This window comes from Natrix helvetica (genome assembly GCF_964273705.1).
Source record: "Natrix helvetica genome assembly, chromosome: 2".
NCBI classification, from domain to species: domain Eukaryota; kingdom Metazoa; phylum Chordata; class Lepidosauria; order Squamata; family Natricidae; genus Natrix; species Natrix helvetica.
In genome coordinates this window covers 86,069,772-86,096,677 of record NC_138552.1, presented here as the reverse complement: position 1 = coordinate 86,096,677, position 26,906 = coordinate 86,069,772, and the positions used below count along the sequence as shown (strand labels likewise).

The 26,906-nt window shown below is 39.1% G+C and overlaps 1 protein-coding gene across 15 annotated transcripts in view; it reads left to right on the top strand.

Annotated features, from left to right (window-relative positions):
* Positions 1-26,906, top strand: part of ELAVL2 (ELAV like RNA binding protein 2) — a 203,093-nt gene that overhangs the window by 113,868 nt on the left and 62,319 nt on the right. For 10 of the 15 annotated variants that reach the window (XM_081942742.1, XM_081942741.1, XM_081942736.1 and 7 more), the window contains 2 exons: positions 1,778-1,868; positions 3,895-4,138. In XM_081942742.1, coding sequence (XP_081798868.1) covers positions 1,797-1,868; positions 3,895-4,138 — 316 coding nt within the window. In that variant the 5' untranslated portion in view covers positions 1,778-1,796. The remainder of the gene's footprint in view (positions 1-1,777; positions 1,869-3,894; positions 4,139-26,906) is intronic. The other 5 variants (XM_081942734.1, XM_081942733.1, XM_081942732.1 and 2 more) reach the window with 2 other exon arrangements.

Below are 26,906 nucleotides of genomic sequence, written 5' to 3'. Positions count from 1 at the left end.
GCAACAAACTCTGATACATATTTATAACCCTGGTTTGATACGGTGCTTCAGTCACCATGCTAGAAACTGGGAGACTGTGAGTTCTAATCCTGTAATGGGAACAAAGCCATCTGGGTGCCCTATCGCCAGTCTCACACACACTCAGACCTGGGAAAGAAGCAGTGACAAATCACTTCCCCAAAAACCTTGCCAAGAAAAATGCAGTCACCAGGGGTCAAAAACTGACTTGAAAGCCGCAAAACAAAACTCTGATTGACATCCTTAATGAGATAAAATACTCTGCAGTTGATTACCCATTTACGTCTTTGAACTCCTATGATGTACTAAATAAACTTTTGTTGCTGTAACACTGAGGCCCATGTTGGCAAAGAAAATTGGCAATAACGTTTACTTATTGGAGGAATGAGAGGACTTGATAATACAGATATATTGACCAGATAATATTGCCAATGATAGAACACAAAATGTATCCTGTACTGCTGTTTTATTAGAGTTTGTCAAGGTATTATACAATCAAGTAATAAATTCAGTTTTGGTTGGAATGTGTTCCATTTCATGCTGGATTTTTCTCAGTTTATCTAATCCATACTCATCGTGGAACTTCTGTCCTTAGAGATTCACTGTTTTACAGTAGAGTGCGTGCATTTCTGCACTTAGATGGGGGAGGGGGAAACTCACTTGCTAATATCTAACTGCTTGAATGAATCAATATGTAGTTCTGTTGCAAGTAATGCTTTAACCTTAAAATAAATTTGTAATAAAGTGCACATTATTCAAGCTTTGGATCTGGCAGATTTTGTTTTGGCCAAAGAAAATGGGTGATATTTCTTTGGAGGGGGATCCATAAGGAGGCCTGTCTTAATCAGTCATTTTATTTCTTACTATAAATAACCTACTTACTATAAATGACCATATACATTTATAAAAACCATCAAACGAGCCATGTGAATTTAAGGTGTGGCCCAAGGACTGGTTTTAAGAACAATGGTTCCTCAGAAACCTCAGGGAATTAATATAGATATCGTCGTTAGCTTCCCATTTTATGTTAAAAATCATGACGTGTTATAAGTGGCATGCTGATGCATTAGTCCCTTTCTAGCTGTGCAAAATTCAGATGTCTGGTTTTACAATTTGTGTGGGACAGCATATTGAAGACATTTCTATGTTTATCAGCTCAATTATTTCAGTAATACTGCTTGAGTCTTTACACTTTCTCTGTAAATAAATATTGAATTAAACTTTCAGTTGCAACATCAATTGAATTCAAACAGTCAATGATATTTATGGCATAACTGTGCAAACAGGTTAGTTTACAGAGCTGGAGAGCAACTGATGTGATTTTACAAACTTCATAAAAGGTTACTACGAAAGCAATCTCTAGCCCCAAAAATTAAATAATCCGGCTGTATCATTTTGACATTATTTCTACCTCACCCAACCAATTTGTTTTTCAGCACCAGATCTTTGTTTAGCTTAGATAGAGTTCTTGTAGCCATATGTCGCTATATATGCATTTAAGATAGGTTTAAAGATGGATGCAAAGTAATTAGTTTGTTCTGCTCTTTTAAACCCGGCTTCTAAAAATATCTTAATTCCTGAAAGAAAAAGACATTGAATGAATTTGAAAAGATTAGATTGGAATTGCCTGAAATTCTATTAAGCCACACTGCATGGACGTGCTGGGAATATCAATACAATTAATGTAAATTTGTACGAACTGATTTGTTGCATTATCTTGCTAATCTAACATATGGTACTTTTTGTGTCCATATTGCAGACGGCAACTCCAAACTAACATGGCAGTCAGACTGTGTGATGTGGCTTCTCTGCTTAGAAGTGGTTCGTGGGCAGCAGAGCCTTGGACTGGGGTCTGTGGGATTTTTCTTAAATTCTGTAGGCTATTATTAACATGTTGCACTAGTGCTGAGGCCATACCAAACACTTTAAATTATATTTGAATTAATTTTGTATGCTCTCTTTATAAGTTCTGGCATAGTATTAGACTATATCTTGGCTTGGGGCAAGGTTCATGGCATACTTGAAACTTGTAAATATAGATACAACTTTTTCTAATGCTATCTTTCTTCATAATAACTTGATTTTTGCTCCAGTACAATTTTCTAATAAAAACAACAGTGTTTGTATTAAAGCTGCTTTGGTATGGTCTGAATGCTGAATAACCATAACTCTGGAAATGACTTTACATTGTGTATTTTTTTGGTTACTAAAGAAATTATAGAATTCCATTTGAGTCATAAATTTTCTTGGCTGGAAATAAAAACAAAAATTCAAAGCTGCTGAAAAACCTGTTTTCCAACAGGTGAAAACTTTATTTATGGATAGGGTATATTTCTTTAAAAGATAGAATATTGGTATGGTTTTATTTCGAGTAGCAGATGGATCTGTAACTGAGACACTGTAATTTCAGATTATATAGGGTATTACAGCTGTTCATTTGAATGTTGCTTTAGGATTTCATTCCTGCCATCTAAGCACAAAAATAAATATGCAGATATGTGAAGATGGTTAGTTATCCTTTAAGAAAAAATCAGTTTAATAATACTTAAAATAACTTTCTAGAAAGCTTCAGTCTGCAATATTGTGGCCCATATGTTCTGCATGATACAGTAGGAACATTTAAATAACAAACTGCTTAAAATATCCTTGGATAGTTTGTACACGAACAATTCAGTTCTGTTTTGAAATCATAGGAAAGAGGTTCATAAGTGAGCATATGTTAGAGGAACTAAAAGGAGTGTTCATTAGAAGATATTTGGACCTCTTAAAACAAACATTGAAGGCATGCCTCATTATCCCAGAATTGGTCATTCTCGGGTTGATATCTCATAATCTCCTACCTTCCCTTTTTTAAAGGGCAATATTTATAATTTCCAAGTATTGTCATTCCAGGTTTTTACCGAGATAATAATTTGGACTTTATTAAACTACCTAAGATTGAAAATAATGAATTATCAAAAGACCAGCTGAGGAGAATCTGAGGCCAAGTTCCTTCTTGAAGCAGTATTATGGGCACACTAAACTAGTTCTTGACTTCTAAAATGAGTTCTGTCTTTTCAGATTTGATTAACATTTAAATTCCATTCTTATCTGGAAATGATAGCTAACAGGTTTTCTACAGTAGCATTCCTAAAATAAAATAAAAAGTTTTTCTATATTTAGGAAAGCTCTTGCTTCAAATGACAAAATCTTTTACTCTTCTGTCAATAACTTCAGTTTTCTATTAGCTCAGTTTAACTGAAGACATGGTTATACAGGTCTGAATTCATTGCTTTGGGGGGCACTGGGAGAAACAATAGAGATCAAACATAGTTGATAATAATTGGTGATGAAGCAAAGAAGTGTTCATGTGGTTATTCCAGCATTTGGTACTTCTTAATCCTTGTCAATCATAAAGTTTGGAAGAGAAAACTCTTTATTTTGCCAGCAACATAACTAATGTGGCCAATCCACTTTGATATTTGAAAAGTAACCAAAACAGTACATTTGTTTTTAATAATGTCTTTTATGAAGTCTACTGTTGATTGTCATTGTCAGTTCATCCTTTGCAATAATTATTGAAAGCTTTATAAGATGTTTATTTGAACAACGTTGAAATTTTATCAGAATTTAATACTTAACCAGTTATTTCTTGGGGTTTACTGAATTAGCTTTGGCTTAGAAAAAACGTTTCAGTAAACCTTTGTAGCTTTATTTTTTTCTAAATCGGCTTTATGGTTAGAGAATTACAACAGCTTTGTTTTTATTATAGAATGATAATTGCAGTCTTGACAATTGGGCACTCTTGCATAATGTCAAAGCTTTAAATTCATAGCTAGAATCACTAATAGATGGTGAAATATGAATTCTGACAGTTCCCATTTTCTCTGTTTTTAGCAGGTAATTGCTGCCATGGAAACACAACTGTCTAATGGGCCAACTTGCAATAACACAGCCAATGGCCCTACTACCATAAACAACAACTGCTCATCACCAGTTGATTCTGGGAACACAGAGGACAGCAAAACCAATTTAATAGTCAACTATCTCCCTCAGAATATGACACAAGAAGAGCTCAAAAGTCTGTTTGGGAGCATTGGTGAAATAGAATCCTGCAAACTTGTAAGGGACAAAATCACAGGTATGTAAATAACAGGCGTTTGCAATTTTGCATAATATATGCCCTCTGTTGAACATTTCTAATAGCATTACTTGTGAATGGCAGAACAGTGTCACATTCCCTTAGAAGATGGATTAATATCTCTTGTGAACTACAATAGAAGCTTAAAAACATATTCAAACATAGTTGTATGAGCTGGCAGTGTCTTTTGCATACAATTACTTAGCTGCAAAGAAAACACACTATTTGTTTGCTTAAAGGAATAGGAAATAAAGGAGTGTAAAATTGCCTGTATGTAGATGATTTTTATACAGTTGAGGTGAATTGGTTAACAAGGTGTTTCATTTATTTACTAAATTTACATGCCACCCATGTCTCTATACAAAGCAACTTTGGTCAGCTTTAAATGTTAAGGTTGATTATTTTCCATCTTTGTCAGCATTGTTAAATTAAATTTGCTACAAAAAAAGATCACAGCAATTGAACTTGTAACATTTAGACCTAGACAAAATTTAGACATCCTCTTCCCTGACCCTCTCCTCCAATAATGGATAAATGAATTTTCTTTGAAGTTGTCTTGATGAGGTAGTAATGACATCATTATGCAGATTGATGCACATTACATAATTTGTGTAATGATGTCATTACACAAATGTTGTAAATTGTAGTGAATGACATAATTCCTATTTTAATGTGCATTTGGGAGTAACAGATGCTCCCAGCCTCTTAGATATTTGAACATTGTTATATCACCCCTAATCCTTCTTTTCATTAAACTAGACCTACCCAATTCTTGCAACTGGTTTTCATTCTTTTCATAGGCCTCCAATCCCCTAACCATTCTTTTCATAGGCCTCTCAATCCCCTAACCATTCTTTTCATAGGCCTCCAATCCCCTAACCATCGTGTCGGTCTTCTCTGCACTCTTACCAGAGTCTCAATATCTTTTTTTTATATTGTGACCAAAACTGTATGCAGCTTTCCAACTGTAGTCTTACCAAGGCCTTATAAAGTGGTCCTAAACACTTCATGTGATCTTGATTCTATCCCTTTGTTAATGCAGTTTAGGATTGTGTTAGTTTTTTGGACAGCTGCAGCAGACTGCTGGCTCATATTTAAGTGATTGTCCACTAGGACTCAAGGATCCTTCTGACAGTTACTACTATGGAGTTGGATACCACCTATTCTATACCTTTGTGTATGGTTTTTCTTGCCTAAATGTAGAATCTTACTTTTCCCCCCATTGAAATTCATTTTGTTAGATAGGGCCCAGTGTTCAAATTGTGAAGATTTTGAGCCTATCTGAGATCAGGCCTTAGAGTCACGTCCTGAGAGGAGACACAGCCTCTACCATTAGCTTTTGATATCAAGCATTCCCCATCCAGTCTAAACTAATGGTATCTATAATATGACTGTTCCCTTTTGCTATAATAGCTATGCTGGAAAAATGGGAGAAAAAGCAATCTAATTAAAAGCCACTAATCAATACTGTAATACTTACTAATATACTGTAAGGGACATCACTGAAAGTGCCCAGGTTTTGTTTGTACATTTTGATTTGAGCTCTGAATGGTCAATACTTCATCATTGGAAAGATTTAAACATTTTGCGTACTCCTACTGCAATATCTGTGTTAGTTGCTATCCCTCCCTCCCTTTCATTTTTAACTTTATTCTGGACATAGGTTTAGGTTGCTCATGTGATTTCACATTATGAAATCCATGAATTCTTAAGCCTCCAAATCCTACACAATCTCTTTCTTTCAAATTCTCTGTGTGGTTTCCAGTTGGTCGTAGTTTACCATTGTGGTACTGTTCATCTGGGTCATTTTCTCAAATTTTGAATGTTGTGTTTCAGAGTAACATGGAGTAGATACCTCTCTTAGTTTCAGTGTTCTGAATTTGCAGAATTTTCTTGGCACCTAGTAGGACTGCATTTCATTTTGCCCAATATTTATTCTCACTCATTTCCACATTGGAATCTTGGTGAGACAATACTTTTTTTTTTTTTTTGGCAAATCTCCTGAAATTTCAGACTCAAGAGTCAATCTAGGAATCTGATAGGTTGTTGCAAAAATATAATACTTCATAAGACATACACTTTATAACAGAAAACTGGCTTGAATAAACTGGTGGCTTTTCTAATTAGGTGATGCTTTAAAAGCATCATTTTGTTTAATGTAGTTTAAGTCTAGAAATAATGAAATTCTGTTTGCCCCAATCCATTTCATTCTGGTCTAAGTCCCTTGCTTTAATATGATGATATGGATTTCTCTCTTAATAATTAAAGTTTTTAATATAGTGATTGTCGACCTTGTGTTACCCATTCAAAATAGGAGGTCAGGCAATATGTAACATAGAGCATAAAATAGAACAAAGACCCCAGAGCAATTGAATTTTGTCTCTATATAGTTTGTTTATTCTTTATTTGTTTACCTTCCAATTGAAAGTGACAAATAGACAGGATAGTTTTAGCATGATATAGATTTACTTGTAGTGCTTTCAATGTTTAAAGGCACTGAAACATTTTACCTTCCACCCTCCCGTGGACTCATTTGTAACTAAGACATAATGTTGAAGACATTGTGTGAAGATATAAATGTTTAAAAGATGCCCCAAATAAAATGCTGCTGCCATTCAAATACCAGAGTAGATGAAAAAGTATTTCAGACACACTGCTATCATACACAGGACCCAATCCCAATAATCACCATAAGGTAACAAAAAGCAAGTTAGATGATCAGATATTGTCTGCACACTTTAAATGCAATATACAGGTAGTCCTCAACATATGACCACAATTGAACTGAAATTTCTGTTGCTATGCAAGACAGTTGTTAAGTGAGTTGTACCCCAGTTTTATGACTTTTCTTGCCACAGTGATTAAGTGAATCACTGCAGTTGTTAAGTTACTTCCATGGTTATTAAGTGGATCTGGCTTCCACATTGATTTTGCTTGTCAGAGGATCGGAAAAAGTGATCACAAGACCCTGGGACTGCATCCTTTTCGAACCAGTTCCCAGGCGCCCTGAATTCTCATCACATGACCACAGGGATGCGGCAACGGTTGCAAGTGTGAAAAAAGGTCATTAGCCACTTTTTTTCAGTGCCATTGTAACTTTGAATGAGGACCACCTAGCTAGCCTTATGTACTGCTATGCATTAGACCTAGAAAGATTGAATGAGAAGACTGGTTAATCTGACCATCTATTGGTTAGAACAAAAGTTCTTTCTCTATCAGCTTTATTTTTCATCCAAATGTTTATTTTATTTTTTACCTGACTGAAGGTAAATAATGTCTGGTACCTGCTAAGTTACAGGTTAAATCTGCACAATCTTGGACGGAAGTCACCTGTATATATGTGAGGCAGACAATCCATAGTGAGGTATAAAAGGTGTCATTCCAGAGATACCATGTTTTATGCATAGTATCTCTATGCCAAATTGTTCGCTATGTTGCATGACCACATTCTGCCTGATTTAATTTTTCAGAGTTCTCCCGCACTTAAGTTTTAGACTAAATTTTGCAAGTCTGAAAGGATGTAAGGGTCTGAATCTATTTTTTAGTCTTTAAAGTCTCTTCTCTTCTTGTCCCCTTTTTATTTTGTTTCTTAAAATGCTATTTTAAATAAAAAGTAAACGGGTCAAGCTCAACTTCTGGTAATTATATGAACATATTCCTGTTTTCTTGACAACAGTATGAGTTTACCATTGTCTTCTTTGCCAGTGAAGTATAAGATGGAAAGAAATTAAAGCTATTTCTTAAACATGGTAGGGGGAAAAAAGAGGCCTTTGAAATCTACACTGGATTACTGTCTTGTTTCTGCATATACCTACTTCTTGTCTATTTAGACCTTTCCTTCTAAAATGGGCTTTTTTCCTTTCCTCTCTGCAAAATAGTTTAGACCGGTACTTTGAGTCATTTCTTTTTACAGAGAGGTAATTTTGTTCTTTAGATGCACAATTTTCTTTGCTTTCTCTTACTTCATTTAGAGTCATGTTGAGCTCTTAATTGTACTTTTATTTCGGAAATAAATTCTAAATCAGGGCATGGAATTTGCTTAAGGGATTGTTTAAATAGGTAAACAGTTGGGACAGCAGAACGAAAGTGTAGCAGCCCCTTCTTTTGAAATCCTATTTTTTTTCCAAAGGTAGAATATCTTATTCTGCTTTGGATAACTTTCTTCCTTACCTTGACTAGGTAGATTGCATGTGTGAGTAGCCAAATCCTTTTATCTGGCCTATTTTTATGTCAAGTTTGAGACCTTTTTACAGCACTAAGACAGCACTGATTGAGTTATTGACCTTCGGCAGGTGCAGGATGGAAGTAGCACATCCACCCTTGCCCTCCTTGACCTCTTTGCATCAGTTGTGGTATTCTTCTGGGCTGGCTCAGAAGGTTAAGTGGAGGACACATGGTGCTGCAGTGGTTTTCCTTCTTCCTTCAGAGCTGGTTCTTATCAGTATTGGTTGGTGTGGAGAGATTATGCCTGAGGCATCTGCTTTAGAAGGATCCTCAAGTCTCTCTCCTTATTTCTCTTTAACATCTATATAAAGCTCTGAAGCTTTATCCATTGACCTGGGGCAACACATCATCAGTATACATAGGTGTGCCTCTCTGCCCTAGACTGACCCAAATGATGCTGTTGAAGTTCAGCCTAGATATCTGGAGGCTGTGGGGATCTGTATGGGAAAGCACAGGCTTCAACTCTACCTTGGTAAGATTTGATCGCTCTGAGTTTTGACCACCCATCACACCCAGTGAATTTTCAACTTTATCTCTAACAGGGATGGGTTCCTGTACCGGTTGGTACCAGTTTGCTTTGCGCGTGCTTTGCACTACTTGCTTTGTTCACATGTGCGCTCACCGCACATTGTTTGCACATGCGCAGTTGACTGAAAATGGTTCTATGCATTGGCAGAAACATGCCAGCAACAGCAGAAGAGACCAGAGAACCAGTTTGGGGCTGTGGCAAGCCTGGGTTGCTGCCGGTTCTGTGACCCAGGCCAAATTACCACTACCAGTTCGCCCAAACTAGGGCAAACTGGTAGACACCCACCTCTGATCTTTAACACTCCAGAGTTGGTGCCAAATTTGGGATACGTCTGGGTTCACAGCTCCTGCTTGAAGAACATGGGTCTTTACATGGGTTCATCTTGTGTACCAGTTGTGCCCATTTCTGGATGAGGGGGCACTATCCACGATTACTCATGCTCTAGTTACCACCTATCTAGATTACTGTAGTGTGCTGTCTTCCCTTGATGAACATTTAGAAGCTGTAACTGATCCAGAATGCAGTAGCCTAAACAATTTTGGGCATTTCATGATATCTACACATATCAAGAGCAGTGGAGATGGTCTTGACGGAAATATTCAGAAATGATTAGAGAAACATAAAGGAAGGAAAGGAAAAACACAAATGGACCTCCTGAATTCTAATATAAAGACTAATTCCAATCTTCTGATGGAATCTATTTCCTGATCTGAGCAATCTGAAAGAATTCATACTCATACCTTGGTAGACTATTGCAGTGTGCCATATAGAGGCCTGTCCTTGAAGACCATCGCGAAGCTCTAATTCATCTAGAAAACAGCAGCATGATAAGTATGAGTACAACCTCATGTTCAGTGAAATTTGCCTTTTGAAAGCCACAGTGATTTCTAATAGCAATAACATTTGCATGGATATATTCTCTACACTGCTGCTCTGAGAAATTTTTTTCTAATGGAATACTAGAATAAAGTTCTAAGTGGAACTGTCCAACTTAGCAATAGCAATAGCACTTAGACTTAGTTAGACAGTGCTTTACAGCTCTCTCTATGTGGTTTACAGAATCAGTATATTGCCCCTAACCATCTGGCTCCTTCTTTTACCAACCTCAAAAGGATGGAAGGCTGAATCATCCATGAGCCAGTGAGAATCGAACTGCTGGCAGTCAGCAGAATTAGCCTGCAATGCTGCATTCTAACCACTGCGCCACCAAAGCTCTTGACCCATGCAATGTCATAACTTTAAAAAGGTGGTTTACCCAAGCACAGCACAGAGGCATACTTAGCTGTTCTTCTAGTAAGAATTAAGATAATTTGATATTCATTGATAGGTCTTACACTCATAATTAGAGGTTTTGCTTAGGACTTGTCATTATAAAGAATACACGCAGAAGCTGTAGTGTTTTATCAGTTTCTACATTATGTCTTAAGAAAAGCTGTTTTTCTAGAAGTAGGGAGGGTTTTCATAGGTTCCACAGCTCTGCTCCACAGGATAGTACAAGCAAAGATTGTGGTGTTATGTATATTTGATATAGAGTCAGAAAGCCAGAATGTTTAATGAGATTCCATGCCTGTGATCCCATTTCAGTAGAAATCATACCAATGTATGAAAAAGGATGTAACTTACAGAGTCTCAATCTGGATGCTAAGCATATTTCATATACCTCTTGCCCTATACTACCATTGTGGTCATATTTTAACAACTAAATTGTTAGATAGTTTTTGGAGAAGCCTTCTGAGGCCAACCATAAGAAGTTGCCTTCAGAATCATATCATCACTGTGTATGAAGGAATGTTAAGAGATTTATCACTGTGTTTCCCCGAAAATAAGACCCTGTATTATGCTTTTTGGCCACCAAAAAAGGCACCATGTTTTATTTTCAGGGGATGTCATCTACTGACTAACCTCACTTGCGCATGTCACCCCCAGCCCCCTTTTCGCTATCAGAGGCATTCAGGAACTACTTCTGCCGCCAGCAAGGCTTTCCTGAAGGCCTCTGCAGCTGATAACAGAGCTCCAGATCAATCTGGAGCTTTGTTGTCAGCTACAGAGGCCTTCAGGAAAGTCTTGCTGGCTGCAGAAGAAATAGGCTGGTGAGGCAGGTGTCGGGGTGTGCAAGGCCTGGCTGCAACTGTCCAAAGGTAAGTAGTAGGGCAGCTCCACCCCCAATCCCCACCCTAGCTTAATTTTTACCCATGCTCTCTGGAGTGGGCGGGATCTTAATTAGGGCTTATTTTGGGGGTAGGGCTTACATTGGGCGCACATGTAAAATCAAGCTAGGACTTACTTTCAGAGTAGGTCATATTTTCGGGAAAACAGTAGAAATTTTAGGCATATAGACACTGAAGAAAAAATGGAATCCTGGAATGGCATTCCATATAATTTGAAGAACATCAACATCAAAACACACCTTGTTTTACATCTTTGTAGGTGGGGGTATTCTGTATTAGGGCAGTATTATATATCCTGTACAAATAGTCTTCAACTTTTAATATTAATTGGGTTTATATTAATTGGGTTTGTTTTTGGATACTCTATCTAATTTCCTTTTTAACTTTTGTAATATGTGTTTTTTTAAATGTTATATGCCTTCCTGAGTCCTTTGGGAGAAGAGCGGCATATAAATCCAATAAACAAACAAACAAACAAATTTACAACCATAATTGATCCGGAGGTGCAGTTGTAAATTATGGTAGTCTATGTATGTATGTATATTTGTATGTATGTATGTATGTATGTATGTGTACACACACACACACACACACAAATAAATGTCATTAAATGAATGCAGCAGTCATTAAACAAAGCCATTATGCCCAATGGTTAGTTGTTTTTTGCCGGAAACCGAAAGTAAATGCCAGAAACTGGCAATTTCTCAAAAAATTACCATCATGTGATGGTGGGCTGCTGCAAATACGTATAAATGCAAGCAGGTTGCCAAGCACCCAAAATGCAGTCACATGGCTGCGGGAGTGGATACAGCTAAGTTCTTCAGAACTTAGAAAGTAGGTTGTAAATAGCTCTGACAAGTCTTGTCTTGACGTCAGAGGGTTGCTAAGAAAGAACTACATGTATGCAGTTTCAGATAGGTGTTTGCAAAAAGGTTTCAACCTACACTTAACCCATTTTCTGAAAGGTGAACTTACTCCCTCAACACCCTTTCCCAATTGTTCTTTCTCACTCTAATGGGAGATTTCTGGAGGCCCACAAAGCATTGCCTCATAGTTGTACTTCTGGGAGCATTGTGGTTTCTTGTACTTTTTTAAAAAACTAAAAGTTATATATTTATCTAAAGAAAAGGTTGCGTGAGATAGGAACCTGGTTAGTAGCAAGCAGCATCCTTGGTAACATACTGATGCCTGCAGGCAATATGTTGCTCATCCCTGACTTAAATAAAGTGAGCCACTGAGATTTGTTCACATTTCTGACATTTCTTGCATACTGAAAGTTTAATAATGAAAACACATTAATTTAAAATGAGCAAACATTTCTCACTAAAGTGGGCCTTGAGTGTATTTTTTTTTAAATTGAGAGAGTACCAATGGCCATTTGTTACTAGATGCAGTGCCATAAGAATCTTCCCTCTTGTTTTGCTTCACATGCTGCGCTCCTACATAAGCACAGAATTTTTTTTTAGAAAAATCTTATCCTTGCCCATGTAAACTACACTCAGATTTAGCAGACTTGGAAAGCTCAGAACGTCTGGTTGAAGCAACAGCAGACAACTAAGATGAAAAAAAAAGAACGTTTTCATGAGCTGGAAAACTGATGAATTTAGGGATTTGATAGGTAATTTGCATGTTACCTACGCATGTGTGATAGAGCCATTAATTTGTTTTTATATGACTATTAGTGTTAAATATTTATGGAGGGATTTAATTATAACTATTGTTTTAATTAATTTCAACTTACTTGATTAGATTAAAATTGATTTCAATTGTGTTTTTTTTTAAATTCCCCCTGCTTGTAAAGTGTTCTGAAGCTCAAACCTAGAGGAAAGAAGAATCAGAAACGTATTTGAAATGTGTTACCTTCCTTATTGTTGTTTGCTCTCAAATTAGCACAAAGTGGGAGAGTTCTGCATATTGGTTCCATTGGTTGGGCACTGTAGGAATAAAATGCTGGACAAACACATTTTTATTTTGTCCCCCTAGGACTGTGATGGCGAATCTATGGCACATATGCCAGAGGTGGCGCACAGAGCCCTCCCTGTGGGCATGTGCGCCGTCACTAGCTGCTTTTCCGGGTTCCACCATGCCAGCTGGTCTGGCGCGCATGCTTACCGGCCACCTATTCTCTTCCGGGTTCTGGCGCAAGCGTTACAGATTTGGCATTCAGCACCGAAAAGGTTAACCATCACTGCCCTAGGACTCCTGCATTCTTAATATAATCCTACAGAGCTGCCCATTAAATTCAGTAGTGCATTTTTTCTTGTTCCTTGAATATAGGATTGTGGTTTTTGTTGCCATCTTTATTGCTATTGTTATTGTTCTATTGCTCAACTCCTGGGTAACATTGAGAAACAAATTATTTGATGTTTTAAAAGCGTCTTAACTTATCCATATGCCACTTATTAGCCACTCTAGTATTATCTTAGTTACTTGTTTGTTAGATCTATATCCCGCTTTTCCTACAGGAGTTTAAGATATCATATACACTTGTATAAAAGCCCATCTGCGCATAAGCCAACTTTCAAAATGTTAACTAAAATATGAAAAATTGTGAAAATTAAAACACGCCCATTTTATGGGTTGGCTTATTGGGAGGTTGCTTATCCTTCAGTATATATGAGCATTTGTAGGTATTTTGATAAACCTGAGGGAAAAATCTAAGGTATGTATATTCATGGATAAGCCAAATTCAATATTAATGGTGTATTTTTGTCCCTAAAATCCTTGGCTTACCTCCCAGTATATTATGGTAATATTTATTCATTTATTTAAAATATTTCCATATGATCAGTTCTTACAGTTCAATTGTGGGTGGCTCACAACAACAGAGAAACAAACATCCAGCACTAACTCATTTCCCTGGGATGCATCCACAACCCTCCACAAGCTCCAGCACTTTACCTCAGTGCTTGATTTAAAAAGGCAGGTCTTGAAGGCCTTCCAGAAAGCGAAAACAGTGGAGGGACTGAGAGGAGAGAGGATGTTCTACAAGTGTAATGGTATGTGGCAATGACCTGGGAAGCGTAAGAACATCTAGATCAGGGACGGTCAAACTCCCAGCCTACGGGTCAGGTGCATCATGTGCTGGGCATGCAACCCCCATTTTAACGAAGGGAAAAAAAAGCTGTGGTACATCATGTGACGACAGCATGACCCCACGAGTTTGACACCTCTGATCTAGATAAAAGGCAGCTAAACCTGGAAGACCAATGTGGATAGGGTAGAGTTTGGGAGCTTTAAAGGGAAGGTGACAGAGAGATGTATTTTCAGACTTGCAAGATTTTGTTAATGCAATCTTATAAAAAACAAAAAGCTTATCTGATCGTGTTTTCTATCTGGTCTAACCTGACGACAGAGGTTAATCCCCAAAGAAGAACTGGGGTTTTTTTCTTTAAAAAAACCACTTCCCTCCTTTTTTTGATAGGAGAGAATTGTTTTAGCACAGTGATGGTTAATCTTTTCGGCACCAAGTGCCGAAACTAAAGCATGCGCCGGAGCACCCAAAAAGTGTGCATGCGCGTGGTGGCCAGCTGCTCTTCCGGATTCTGTCACATGCATGCATGGTGGCCAGCTGTTCTTCATGCAAAGACCAGCTGGCCGGCGCGCATGTGCACGCTGGAATCCAAAAGAGGGCAGCTGGCCAGTGCACATGCGTGCCAGAGCAGCTGGCTAGCCCGCACACACGCGATGTAACCCAGAGAGCAGCTGGCGACGGTGCGTGTGCCCACAGAGAGGGGTCTGCCTGACACCTCTAGAACGCATGCCATAGGTTCACCATCACGGTTTTAGCAGCTACATTGAAGTTGATAGCACAGTGGTCTCTATAGTACTTCAGTCTCCTTATGACAGCGATGGCGAACCTTTTTTGGCTCGCGTGCCACAAATGGGAGCGCAGGGGGGTCGTGTGTGGGCATGCCACGCCCACAATGCAATGCGTGACCCCCCCAGTGCGCATGCGCGCACAACGGGCACAACCCCCCATTTTTACATGCTTTTTTCACCCTCCAGCGGAGCTGACCCGGGCACAGCATGGAGACGGCCTTGGCTGCGTTGGTTGATGATCTCTGGAGAGCCAAGGATAGGGGTTGTTCCTCTATCCTGGTCCTATTAGATCTCTCGGCGGCGTTCGATACCATCGACCATGGTATCCTGTTGCACCGGCTAGAGGGGCTGGGAGTCAGGGGCACCGTTTTACGGTGGTTTGGCTCCTACCTCTCCGACCGGACGCAACGTGTGTTGGCAGGGGAGCAGAGATCGACCCGGAGGCCACTCACATGTGGGGTGCCACAGGGGTCGGTGCTCTCGCCTCTCCTGTTCAACACATACATGAAACCGCTGGGCGAGATCATCCGTGGTTTTGGGGTGGGATATCATCTGTATGCTGATGATACTCAGCTATACATTTCCACCCCGAACCACCCCAATGAGGCCGTTGAAATGATGTCCCGGTGTTTAGAGGCCGTACGGGTCTGGATGGATGGCAACCGACTAAAACTCAACCCTTCCAAGACGGAGTGGCTGTGGCTTCCGGCCTCCCGGTTCAACCAGTTGCTTCCATCTCTGGCCATTGGGGGCGTGCAACTGGCCCCCATGGAACAGGTGCGCAATTTGGGCGTCCTCCTAGATGCCCGGCTGTCCATGGATGATCATGTAACAGCCGTGGCAAGGGGGGCGTTCCATCAGGTTCGCCTGATGTGCCAATTGCGCCCCTTATTGGACCGGGATGCCCTACGCACAGTCACCCATGCGCTAGTGACGTCTCGCCTGGACTACTGCAATGCTCTCTACATGGGGCTTCCCTTGAGATGCAGTCGGAGACTGCAGTTCGTCCAGAACGCGGCCGCGCGGGTGATTATGGGGAGGACTAGATACTCCCCTGTAACACCTCTCCTGCGCGAGCTGCACTGGCTTCCTGTAGTCTACCGAGTGCGTTTCAAGGTTTTGATTATGATCTTTAAAGCGCTTCATGGCACAGGGCCTAGTTACATGCAGGATCGCATCCTGCCCCATACATCCCTACGACCAATCCGCTCACACAGAGAGGGACTTCTCCGGGTGCCGTCCGCTAAACAGTGTCGGGGGGCGACAACCAGGAGCAGAGCCTTCTCTGTGACGGGCCCAGCCCTGTGGAATGACCTCCCCCGTGACATCAGGATTACTTCCGATCTCCGCTCCTTCCGTGTACAGCTGAAGACCCACCTCTTTCAATTATCTGGCCTGGCTCAACCGTAAATTTTTCTTACTCCTCCTGACAGTTCTTTTAAATTTTTAAATTCTAAATTGTGTTTTTACAATTGGGGCATTTTAATGGTGATTTTTAATTGTCTAATGTGATGTAATTTGTTACCTCCTCCGTGCATGTATGTCTTTGTATATATGTATGTTTATGTGTTTGTACATATGTCTTATGTTTTATATGCTCTATTGTACGCCGCCCCGAGTCCTGTCTGGAAAGGGAGCGGCTAATAAATTTAAATTTATTATTAATTAATTTATTATTATTCCAGGCTCCAGGGGCTTTATAGGAGCCTGGGGAGGTCGAAAAGAGCCTCCCCCACCCCCCACCCCCGGAGGTCCTCCGGAGGCTTCAGGGACCGTCCGGAGGCTTCCCTGACGCCTTTGGAGCATTTAAAACAACCCTCCGAGCAAACCGGAAGTCACTTCCAGTTTGGAGGATCATTTTAAGCGTTCCGAAGGCTTCAGGGAATCCTCCGGATGGTCCCTGAAGCCTCTGGAGCGCTCAAAACGACCCTCCGATAAAGCATCTGGAGCCTGGGGAGGGCGAAAAAATGGCTTTTTAAAACGGTGAACTCAGCTGGCCAGCGCGCGCATGCTCGCTGGCCAGCTGACAGGGCAGCACCTCGCGTGCCCTGACAAATGGCTCCACGTGCCACAGGTTCGCCATCACTGCCCTATGACATGTTTTTGAAGTGGGGAAGACTTTGAGAATTGGAGTGATGACCTTCCTCCACTAAATCCACCAAGCTTGATACTTTATCTTGATACTTCATTTTAAAATGCCCTCAACCTAAAAAGAAATCCATGGTGGATGATACGTTACATTAATATTAATCAGAGATCAAAATATCTTCTTTCAATCAAGAAAATGTTGACAGCTCTTCAAGGAATAATTGGTCTAGTTAAAAAAAACTATCGGCTAGAAGAACAAGAATAACATTAATGTAATTGGCTTGGAACCTTTTTGTTTTTTGTAATTAAGATAAGCATAATTAATTGTTTTATGGTTCTCTGGAATGTTCTTAAGGATGTTCACTTTATTATGGGTATTTTCTTTTAATTCCAGAAAAGTATATTTCATCATATCGTAGTAGAGAATCTGTTCTGAAAGTTCTTGTTTCAGGATTCAAATCCCAGAGATTGTTCAGAGCTTTAAAATATCCTTCATTAACCTAGCATCCTCTGTATATTTTGGGTTCTATCTTCCACAAATTCCAACCAGTTTTCTGAATATTGTAATCCTAACAAATTTGAAGATCAGTAGGAAGAACAAGGCCTGAGATGGGGATCTTTTTATGAATATATATGTATGTATTGAGTGCTGTCTGCATAGCTTTGTTCTATTTCTTTTGTATAATCAAAAGTCTTCCATCTTGTTCTTAAAACCTCTTAATGGGAAAAATGACTGTTCTTGAGGGAATTCTTGGGCATCAATTTTTTCCCCTTAGCCCCATTTCTGGAAGTGAGCAGTTTTGATTTTTTTTCATACTAATAACTAGGCAATGAGTAAGTAAATACAATGTGTTCTGAATAACGGGTAACAATATAATTTAATTTTCTACGAGTCTCTTGTATAATTTACACAGAGTGAAGGATGCTATGCCAACTTCTTAAAAATGTCACTGCTTTTTTAGATTCATTTTGGCTTATGGGTAACAGTTCAAAATGTTTTCAGTATAACAGAAATAGAAGCAATAAAATATAAGTATGTATATATGTATGTATATGTATGTATGTATATACAGTATATGTATGCTGCTCTTCTTGTATTCGGGTCTTTTCCCATGTAAGACCTGAATACAACAAGACCAACATACCTACACCCGTGAAAATCTACGAAAACATATATATGCATGTGTGTGTGTGTGTGTGTGTGTGTGTGTGTGTGGATGATAGATAGATAGATAGATAGATAGATAGATGATAGATAGATAGATAGATAGATAGATAGATATTAGATTAGATTAGATAGTAGATAGATAGATAGATGATAGATAGATAGATATAGATATAGATATAGATATATAAACTAGGAATAACATCTATGGTTATTAGAATAAAATGTCAGAGGTGAACAACCTATAACATCCAGAATGGATGATTAATGTAAAAGTCATAATTATATCAATCTTACAATAGCAATCACCAGCAAGAAAACATTCACACACCAAAGGCCCTCTGGAATAATTTGATTTTCAATGCTTCTGAAAGGCTGTCAGACTGTATGCAACTCTAGTATCTACAGGGAGGCTGTTTCATAATCCTGGGTCCATAACAGAAAAATATTTAATAATAACTTAGGTTTCAGTCTTTTTAGTGTGGCATCATTTTTTTCAGTATGATTATGAATATTAAACAGCAGAGTGTATAGAGATCAATCTTTCATTTTTCCAATAGTCAAAGTCACATTAAGGAATATCCTATTAATGAATGTCACATTTTCAGCCATTTATTTAGAGAATTATCAAAGTTAATTCTGGATGAAATGTTTATTAAAAGGCAAAACTCTGCTTTCCACCATGTATATTTCCAACAAGACACACTGGCCAGATTAGAAAAATAATTTCTAGATTTGTTAGCCTTAGGGTTCCAAGTAACACCCCCAACGAAAGAAGACTCCAAGGCTTTCCTCAATGTTCCATAGAGATGTCATATTGGCACATCTGGGAAAATCCGAATCTGAAAGCTTTCAGGTTTCCCCCACCCAAATTAAAGTCCAAGTCCCTTCCCCATCACATTTATTATTTATTTATTATTATTTTCTTCGAATTTCTAGACCGCCCCCTCTCCCGAAAAGGACTCGGGGCGGTGTACAGTCCACACAACAAACAATAAGTATCAAATACAAATACAAATACAGATATAAATACACATAAGGAGGAGGTTAAAAATTTAAAAAGAACTGTACGGAAGAATATAAATCTGGTTCTAAAAACCCTAAAATCAGTTAAATTTAAAACCGTACCCTATAAATAACCAGGTAAGAATATGTTTCCAGGAGGTAACAGTTGTCACAATTATAATTATGCCAGGCCAGCTAATCGAAACAGGTGAGTCTTCAATTTTTGTCGGAAGGAGCGGAAGTCTGTGGTGGTTCTGATATCGGGGGGGAGGTCATTCCAGAGGGTTGGGCCTATCACAGAGAAGGCCCTACTCCTTGGCGTCGCCCGCTGGCATTGCCTAGTGGACGGCACCTGGAGAAGCCCCTCCCTGTGAGAGCGGATTGGCCGCAGGGATGTATGTGGGAGGATGCGATCCCGCAAGTAACTAGGTCCTGTGCCATGGAGCGCTTTAAAGATGGTAATCAGGACCTTGAAACGCACCCGAAAAACTACAGGTAGCCAGTGCAGCTTGCGCAGGACATGGTCCAATCAGGCACCGTCCCAACTGGAGATGCCTCCCAGGCATACCCACTCCAGATGCAGGGCAAGATGTCCTTCACTCTCTGAGAAAGGAATGTTAATTATACTATATATCTCTCATACTCCATATAATCCCCCCTCCCATTTTCCCACAACAGAAAGGCCCAATGTAAAAGAAGGCTTCCAGGCCTGACACTTAGTATGATTTCGATTCTGAGTGGCTCAAAGTTGACTCAGCCTTCCATTCTTCCAAGGTCAATAAAATAAGGACCCAGATTGTTGAGGGCAATGATTTTGTAAACCGCTTAGAGACGGCTGTAAAGCAAAATGAAGTGGTATATAAGTCTAAGCGTAATTGCTATGTAGGCCAGACAGGAAACATGACTAGATATTGTAAAGTTACATTAACAGAATTGTGCAAGTCTGAAAGTATTTCTTTCCCCCATCCTCTTTACAGCCCAAGACTAGGAAGGGTCTCTTCTGAGACTCTTGCCTTGTCTATATTTCTACTGCAAACTAAGTTCTTTTTATTTGACCATTTCATTCGATGGATCTCACTCTTGTCTCCGAAGGTCATTCACACATGCTATGCTGTAGGATTAGAGATACTTCTTACAAAGAACAGGATGAAAATGGAATAACACTGAGCTTTGGTTGTGCTTGTGACATATTGGCAAGAATGTGTCATAACTGATTGTTCTCTTACCAAGAAATGTGACATGACATAGGTACAACTATGGCTAGTAACCTACTCTACCCCCTACTTAAAAGGAAAAGTGTTAGTGGTTGAGGTCAATATTCTAGGCCAGTGATTGCTAACCTATTTGTCGCTGTGTGCCAAAAACGTGTGTGTGCATGCAAAGTGTGTGCCTGCCATCACCTATAATGCAATGCATTGGTGACACACACACCTCGTGCATCCTTCCCCTGCCTGTGTGACACCCCTCCACAGTCCCCCCCTCCTCCGCATGCACGTGCGATCTGCGCCCCCGTTTTGGGCCTAGCAGGCCGCCCTGAAGCCTCCTGGGACCAACAATGGGGTGTGGGGGTGCATGTACAAGTGACCCCTCTGCACATGCGCATGCATCTCCAGCATGCGCCCCGCCCCCTGAGCTTGGCCGGCAGGTGACGTTCACGCATGCATGGTGGAGCTGAGCTACGGCAACAGCTCAGGTGCCCACAGAGAGGGCTCCACATGCCACAGGTTCAGCATCATGGCTCTAGGCACATTTCATGATAATCATACGAAAGATTATTATGTGACACAAAAGAGGAATAAATGGTAAAGTATAGGGAAAAAAAGATAAAGCTAAAAACCCCAAAAGTTATGCTGTATGTCTGAAGTTAACAGAAATGGGAAAGATTTAATAATTCTGAATGAAGATGGAGTGGGGTTAATATATGCATAGAACTGAAGGGCTAAGTTTAATTATGAATCAATGAGTAAAAAAGTATGTTAGAAGACACGAATTGGTATAATGCAGATAAATGTGAGGGCATTTTAACATTGAAATCTGTACATTGTAAGTAAATGTATATTATATTCCACTTCATCCTGCAGTGGATAGACAATAGCTAAAATGATGATTCCACTGAATGTTGATAAAGGAAGAATGAGAGATACATTTTTGAGAAAAATGTACAATAAAATGTGACCAGGGAAGGGAAAGGGATTCTGTTAAATGACAATAAGTTAAGAGAGCTCATAAACAGTGATTGAATCATTTGGAAATCCAAGTATGAATGAGCATGGTGACTGGTAATTATCTGTGCAGAAAAAAGTTTAATTTGTTTTGAATGTATGTTTTAAGCATTCGGCTATCTATGCATATACAAGGTAAAGAAATGAATGTCAAATTAAATGCATGATTGATTTTATTTTATGATAAAATGGAGAGAAACAATGAAGGACACATGGGGGTGATAGGTGATGAGTGTAAGAGAGAACATTTTTTGATAATACGAAGAGTGGAGCTTGGGAAAATGGACATGGAAGAAAAATAAAAATAAGTATACATTCTAGGTCAGGGGTGTCAAACTCGTGGCCAGAAACCCCGATGCGTCACATGATGGCCGCACACAATCCCGGTTTAGTGAAGGGGGGAAAGTCACGATACATCACGTGACGACAATGTGATGCCACAGCCATGTTCTAGGTGAAAAGAGTAATACTGAAGGAATAGAATTTGTGAGTTATGTATAGGAAAAAATATTAAAAGATAGATCAGTGTCCCAGGGATAATGAATGGAAAGTGGATGTAAGGGGAAAAAAACGTGGAAGAAAACACAGTCGAAAAAATTACGAAGCAAAATCGTGGTATGGGAAGTTATGCTAACGGGAAGTGTGAAACGGGATGCATGGACAATGATGAAATGAGAAAGAAGCTGGATGAGAAAATGTGTGTAAGAGAAAAGTGGCTGCTAACAAGGAAGATAAGATTGTATTCTAAGTGGTATCATAGAAGATAATGGTAAAGAAAGAAGTCAAAGAGATAAAGGAATGGTGAAGATTAAAAGACAGAAAGAAAACACAGAATGATTTATTGTTTTCAAAGTTTGTGAAGAGAGCTATCCAGATGGAATTCATTTTTTTAAAAAAATGATGCAAAGTAATAAAGAAAAGTAGAGACCAGATGTTATTCTTCTGCAGATCATTGAGAGATGTATGAATGTGAGAAATCAAGTTTATTGTACATTTAATGATGTAGAGGAAGCATATGATAGACACAGTGAATCGGCTTGTACCGTAATGTGTTTGATATGAAAATGCACTTGAAAAATGTGAGAAAGATAGGATGTGAATGAAGAAAGTAAAGCATGGATGGAAAAAAGCAGAATGCTTAATGAGCAGCTCAACATGGACGAAAGAGCAAGAAAAAAATAAGTTACGTCTACTAGATTATGTATTATATTTACTCATCAGTGTACAAGAAATGTTTTGGCCGGGCCACAAATAGATGCTGAATGAATGTGATTGAATGCAAAGTAAGTTGAAATGGTTTAGTCATACAAAGAGAATGAATGTCACAAATCACAAAACAAATATATGAAAGAATGAATGGTCACGTGGAAGAGGGAAAAATTGTGCTTAGATAAGATTCTTAAAATGAAAAAAGGAAGGAAGGCATTGTGAGAAGTGCCATAGAAATGTGGCAGGGGAAAGAATGGTTCATAGAAATAGAAAGGTGTAAGTTTATTGTAGATACTGTTCACTTAAACCAAATGTAGCTCTTTTTCTTATCTTCCATAGCTTTAATTTCTTTGGCTTATTATTTTTTGCAGCCTTTCTCTCCTTTTCAAATGTTTACTCAAGTGATGCATATGTTTGCATAAAGTTCTCTGGATCCAGTAAACAGCTTTATGTCCACGTTGATATTTTGTTTAGATACATTTAGATACTGTCCAGTCCCTGAGACATCCTTAACTTTGTGAATATGATCTCTTCCTTCTAGTTTTTAAAAATATTAAAAGCTTTTTAGGTCAGTGCTTCCCAAACCTGAGTAATAAAATGATCCAGAATTGGATAAAAGTGGTTTTTCTTTGTGTAACAACCCACGGACCATTAATGGTTTTACAGAGCTTAGTTTAATGATCAAGCTTAGGATAAGCAGTCGATGCAAAAGGTTATTTTGAAGAAAAGAACAACTCTGTGCAATCTTTCTGATTAACAATTCACAAGGGAACATTCCGTGGGAACTGGGGAGGTTATTTGAAAACACCTACATGTTGAAATATGATTTTCCAGTCTTACCTTTACAAAGAATATGACTGTTTGCTGAACGCTGAAAATGGTTTTGGATAATGAAGGAAAAAGTTTACGAAGCACTGTCTTGGAATAATCAGAAACCGCTGATTTGTAAAATAAGTGTATCTTTATATTTATAAAATATACAAAGGGAATGGAGTGCTATAAATAAGCTAAGTGTTATAAGTTGTTTCAGAATATTTTTTCTTTGTAAAACATGTTTTTACATTTTCTCCAAAACACACGAGTCTAAATTTTGAAGTCTCCATCTCTGGTAAAGAGTAGCATGTCAATTTCTGTTTTGAATGGGTTACTTACATAAACCACTAGAGGGAGCTAATTTACTACCCAGTATAGTTATCTGCTGGAAAAAGAATTAAACTTTCACTGTGTTTTGGATTTGTTAATTGATTGATTTGATGGTGGTGTTAATAAATTGGCACAACCACTACTTAAGTAAATAATATGACAAGGGGAAAACTCAACTCTATTGTTTAAAGTGTATTTTTTCTCTCTCATTTCCAATTCTGGTACCATACATCTTGGGTGAAAGTTTTTTCCCCCTACAGAGGATATCAATACTTTGACAATAACCTGTTTGGTTAATATGCAATATATAGCCATCTAAAATTTTATTTGTCATGCTTTTTTCATGCAGAGGATTCAGAGGATTGATAAAATTGGATAATTTTATCTCTTGCTCTTGTAAATACTAGTATATTAACATTTAAATACTGAACAATGCTTTTACAAGTGAAACTCGAAAAATTAGAATATCATGCAAAAGTTCATTTATTTCAGTAATGCAACTTAAAAGGTGAAACTAATATATGAGATAAACTCATTACATGCAAAGCAAGGTAGTTCAAGCTGTGATTTCTCATAATTGTGATGATTATGGCTTACAGCTCATGAAAACCCCAAATCCACAATCTCAGAAAATTAGAATATTACATGCAATTAATAAAACAAGGATTGTGCATAGAACAATATCGGACCTCTGAAAAGTATAAGCATGCATATGTACTCAGTACTTGGTTTGGGCCCCTTTTGCAGCAAATACTGCCTCAATGCAGCATAGCATGCAAGCTATCAGCCTGTGGCACTGCTGAGGTGTTATGGAAGACCAGGATGCTTCAATAGTGGCCTTCAGCTCTTCTGCATTGTTCGGTCTCATGTCTCTCATCTTTCTCTTGGCAATGCTCCATAGATTCTCTATGGGGTTCAGGTCAGGCGAGTTTGCTGGCCAATCAAGCAGAGTAATCCCACGGTCATTGAACCAGGTTTTGGTGCTTTTGGCAATGTGGGCAGGTGCCAAGTCCTGCTGGAAAATGAAGTCAGCATGTACATAAAGCTCGTCTGCGGAAGGAAGGATGAAGTGCTACAAAATCTGGTAGACGGCTGCGTTGACCCTGGACTTAATGAAGCACAGTGGACCAACACCAGCAGATGACATGGTTCCCCAAATCAACACAGACTGTGGAAATCTCACACTGGGCTTCAAGCATCTTGCAGTGTGTGCCTCTCCATTCTTCCTCCATACTCTGGGTTCTTGGTTTCCAAATGAGATGCAAAAGTTGCTCTCATCAGAAAAGAAGACTTTGGACCACTGAGCAACAGACCAGGTCTGTTTTTCTTTAGCCACAGGTAAGACGCTTCTGACATTTGTTGTTCAGGAGCAGCTTGACAAGAGGAATACAACATTTGAAGCCCATGTCCAGGATCCGTCTGTGTGTGGTGGCTCTTGATTCGCTGACTCCAGCCTCAGTCCACTCCTTGTGAAAGTCCCCAACACTTTTGAACGGCCTTTTCCTGACAATCCTCTCCAGGCTGCGGTCATCCCTGCTGCTTGTGCACCTTTTTCTTCCACACTTTTCCCTTCCACATAGCTTTCTATTAATGTGCTTTGATACAGCACTTTGGGAACATCCAACTTCTTTTGCAATTACTTTTGAGGCTTTCCCTCCTTATGGAGGGTGTCAATGATGGTTTTCTGCACAACTGTCAGATCAGCAGTCTTTCCCATGATTGTGATTCCTACTGAACCAGACTGAGAGACCATTTAAAGGCTCAGGAACCCTTTGCAGGAGTTATGACTTAATTAGCTGATTACAGTGGGGCACTTTGAGCCTAGAATATTACACTTTTCCACAATATTCTAATTTTCTGAGATTGTGGATTTGGGGTTTTCATGAGCTGTAAGCCATAATCATCACGATTATGACAAATCACAGCTTGAACTATCTTGTTTTGCATGTAATGAGTCTATCTCATATATTAGTTTCACCTTTTAAGTTGCATTACTGAAATAAATGAACTTTTGCACGTTATTCTAATTTTTTGAGTTTCACCTGTACTTGGAAATAAACCACAGTTTAGTGCAGCATATGATTTAATCCTTATATGGCATGTTCAGAGCTAACTCTGAACAAACCACAGAGCATAACTAATTAAAGCAGATTTCTGGATGATAAGTTGCTGATTGTAAGACTTGCTTCCTACTGTCTAGTAGAAGATTCTTCACAGTTCACTGTTCTTACCTGCTGAGGAAAAGGTATATGTGTGTTTTCCTTGGTAGCTATGGGATATATCTTTGCAAGGCTGATTTAGTAATGGTGATTAGCACTTAGACTTATATACCGATTTACAGTGCTTTCCAGCCCTCTCTAAAGGGTTTACAGAGTCAACATATTTTCCTCAACAATCTGGGTCCTCATTTTACTGACCTTAGAAGGATGGAAGGCTGAGTCAACTTTAAACCTGGTGAGATTTGATCTGCCAAATTGCTGGCTGCCAGTGGTCAGCAGAAGTAGCCTGCAGTACTGCAGTCTAACCACTGCGCCACCTCAGCTCATTGGTACAGTACTGAAGACTGGCAGTCTTCTAGCAGTTGTTTGGAGTTTGCGTTGCAAATACAAACGAGATGTGGTATTTTTCACAAATACAAAAGCTAACATGAAGGCTTGGGGTTCTTTCTCGCCGCTACACCCAACCACCCCAATTCCTTTGGCCTAGTCATCTGTTGGCGATTATTACAATAATGGAAAAATGGAAGTACTGTACATTTTCATTCTTCACTGTATTATTAAACCAATCACTCTATAGGGAATTTTCTTGATGTTTTCTTGATTGCTTGTGGAATCGTGGTCTTTTATGCACTGAGCAAATTAATTTGCATGTGTAGAAACTCTTCAGTGGTGTACCATTCCTACATTCAGTAACATGCAGTGGGTCTGGTGTCACAGCTATTGTTATCATGTTGGCTGTGGAATTCTGGGATTTGAAGTTCACACACCTCGAAATTGCCAATGTTCCATCCTATGTAATTGCATGATTACAATTGGATGGAGCCGTGGTGGCACAGTGGTTAGAATGCAGTAGTGCAGGGTAATTCTGCTGACTGCCGACTGCCAGCAGTTCGGCAGTTCAAGGCTCACCAGGTCAAGGTCGACTCAGCCTTCCATCCTTACAAAGTCGGTAAAATGAGAACCCCAAGATTGCT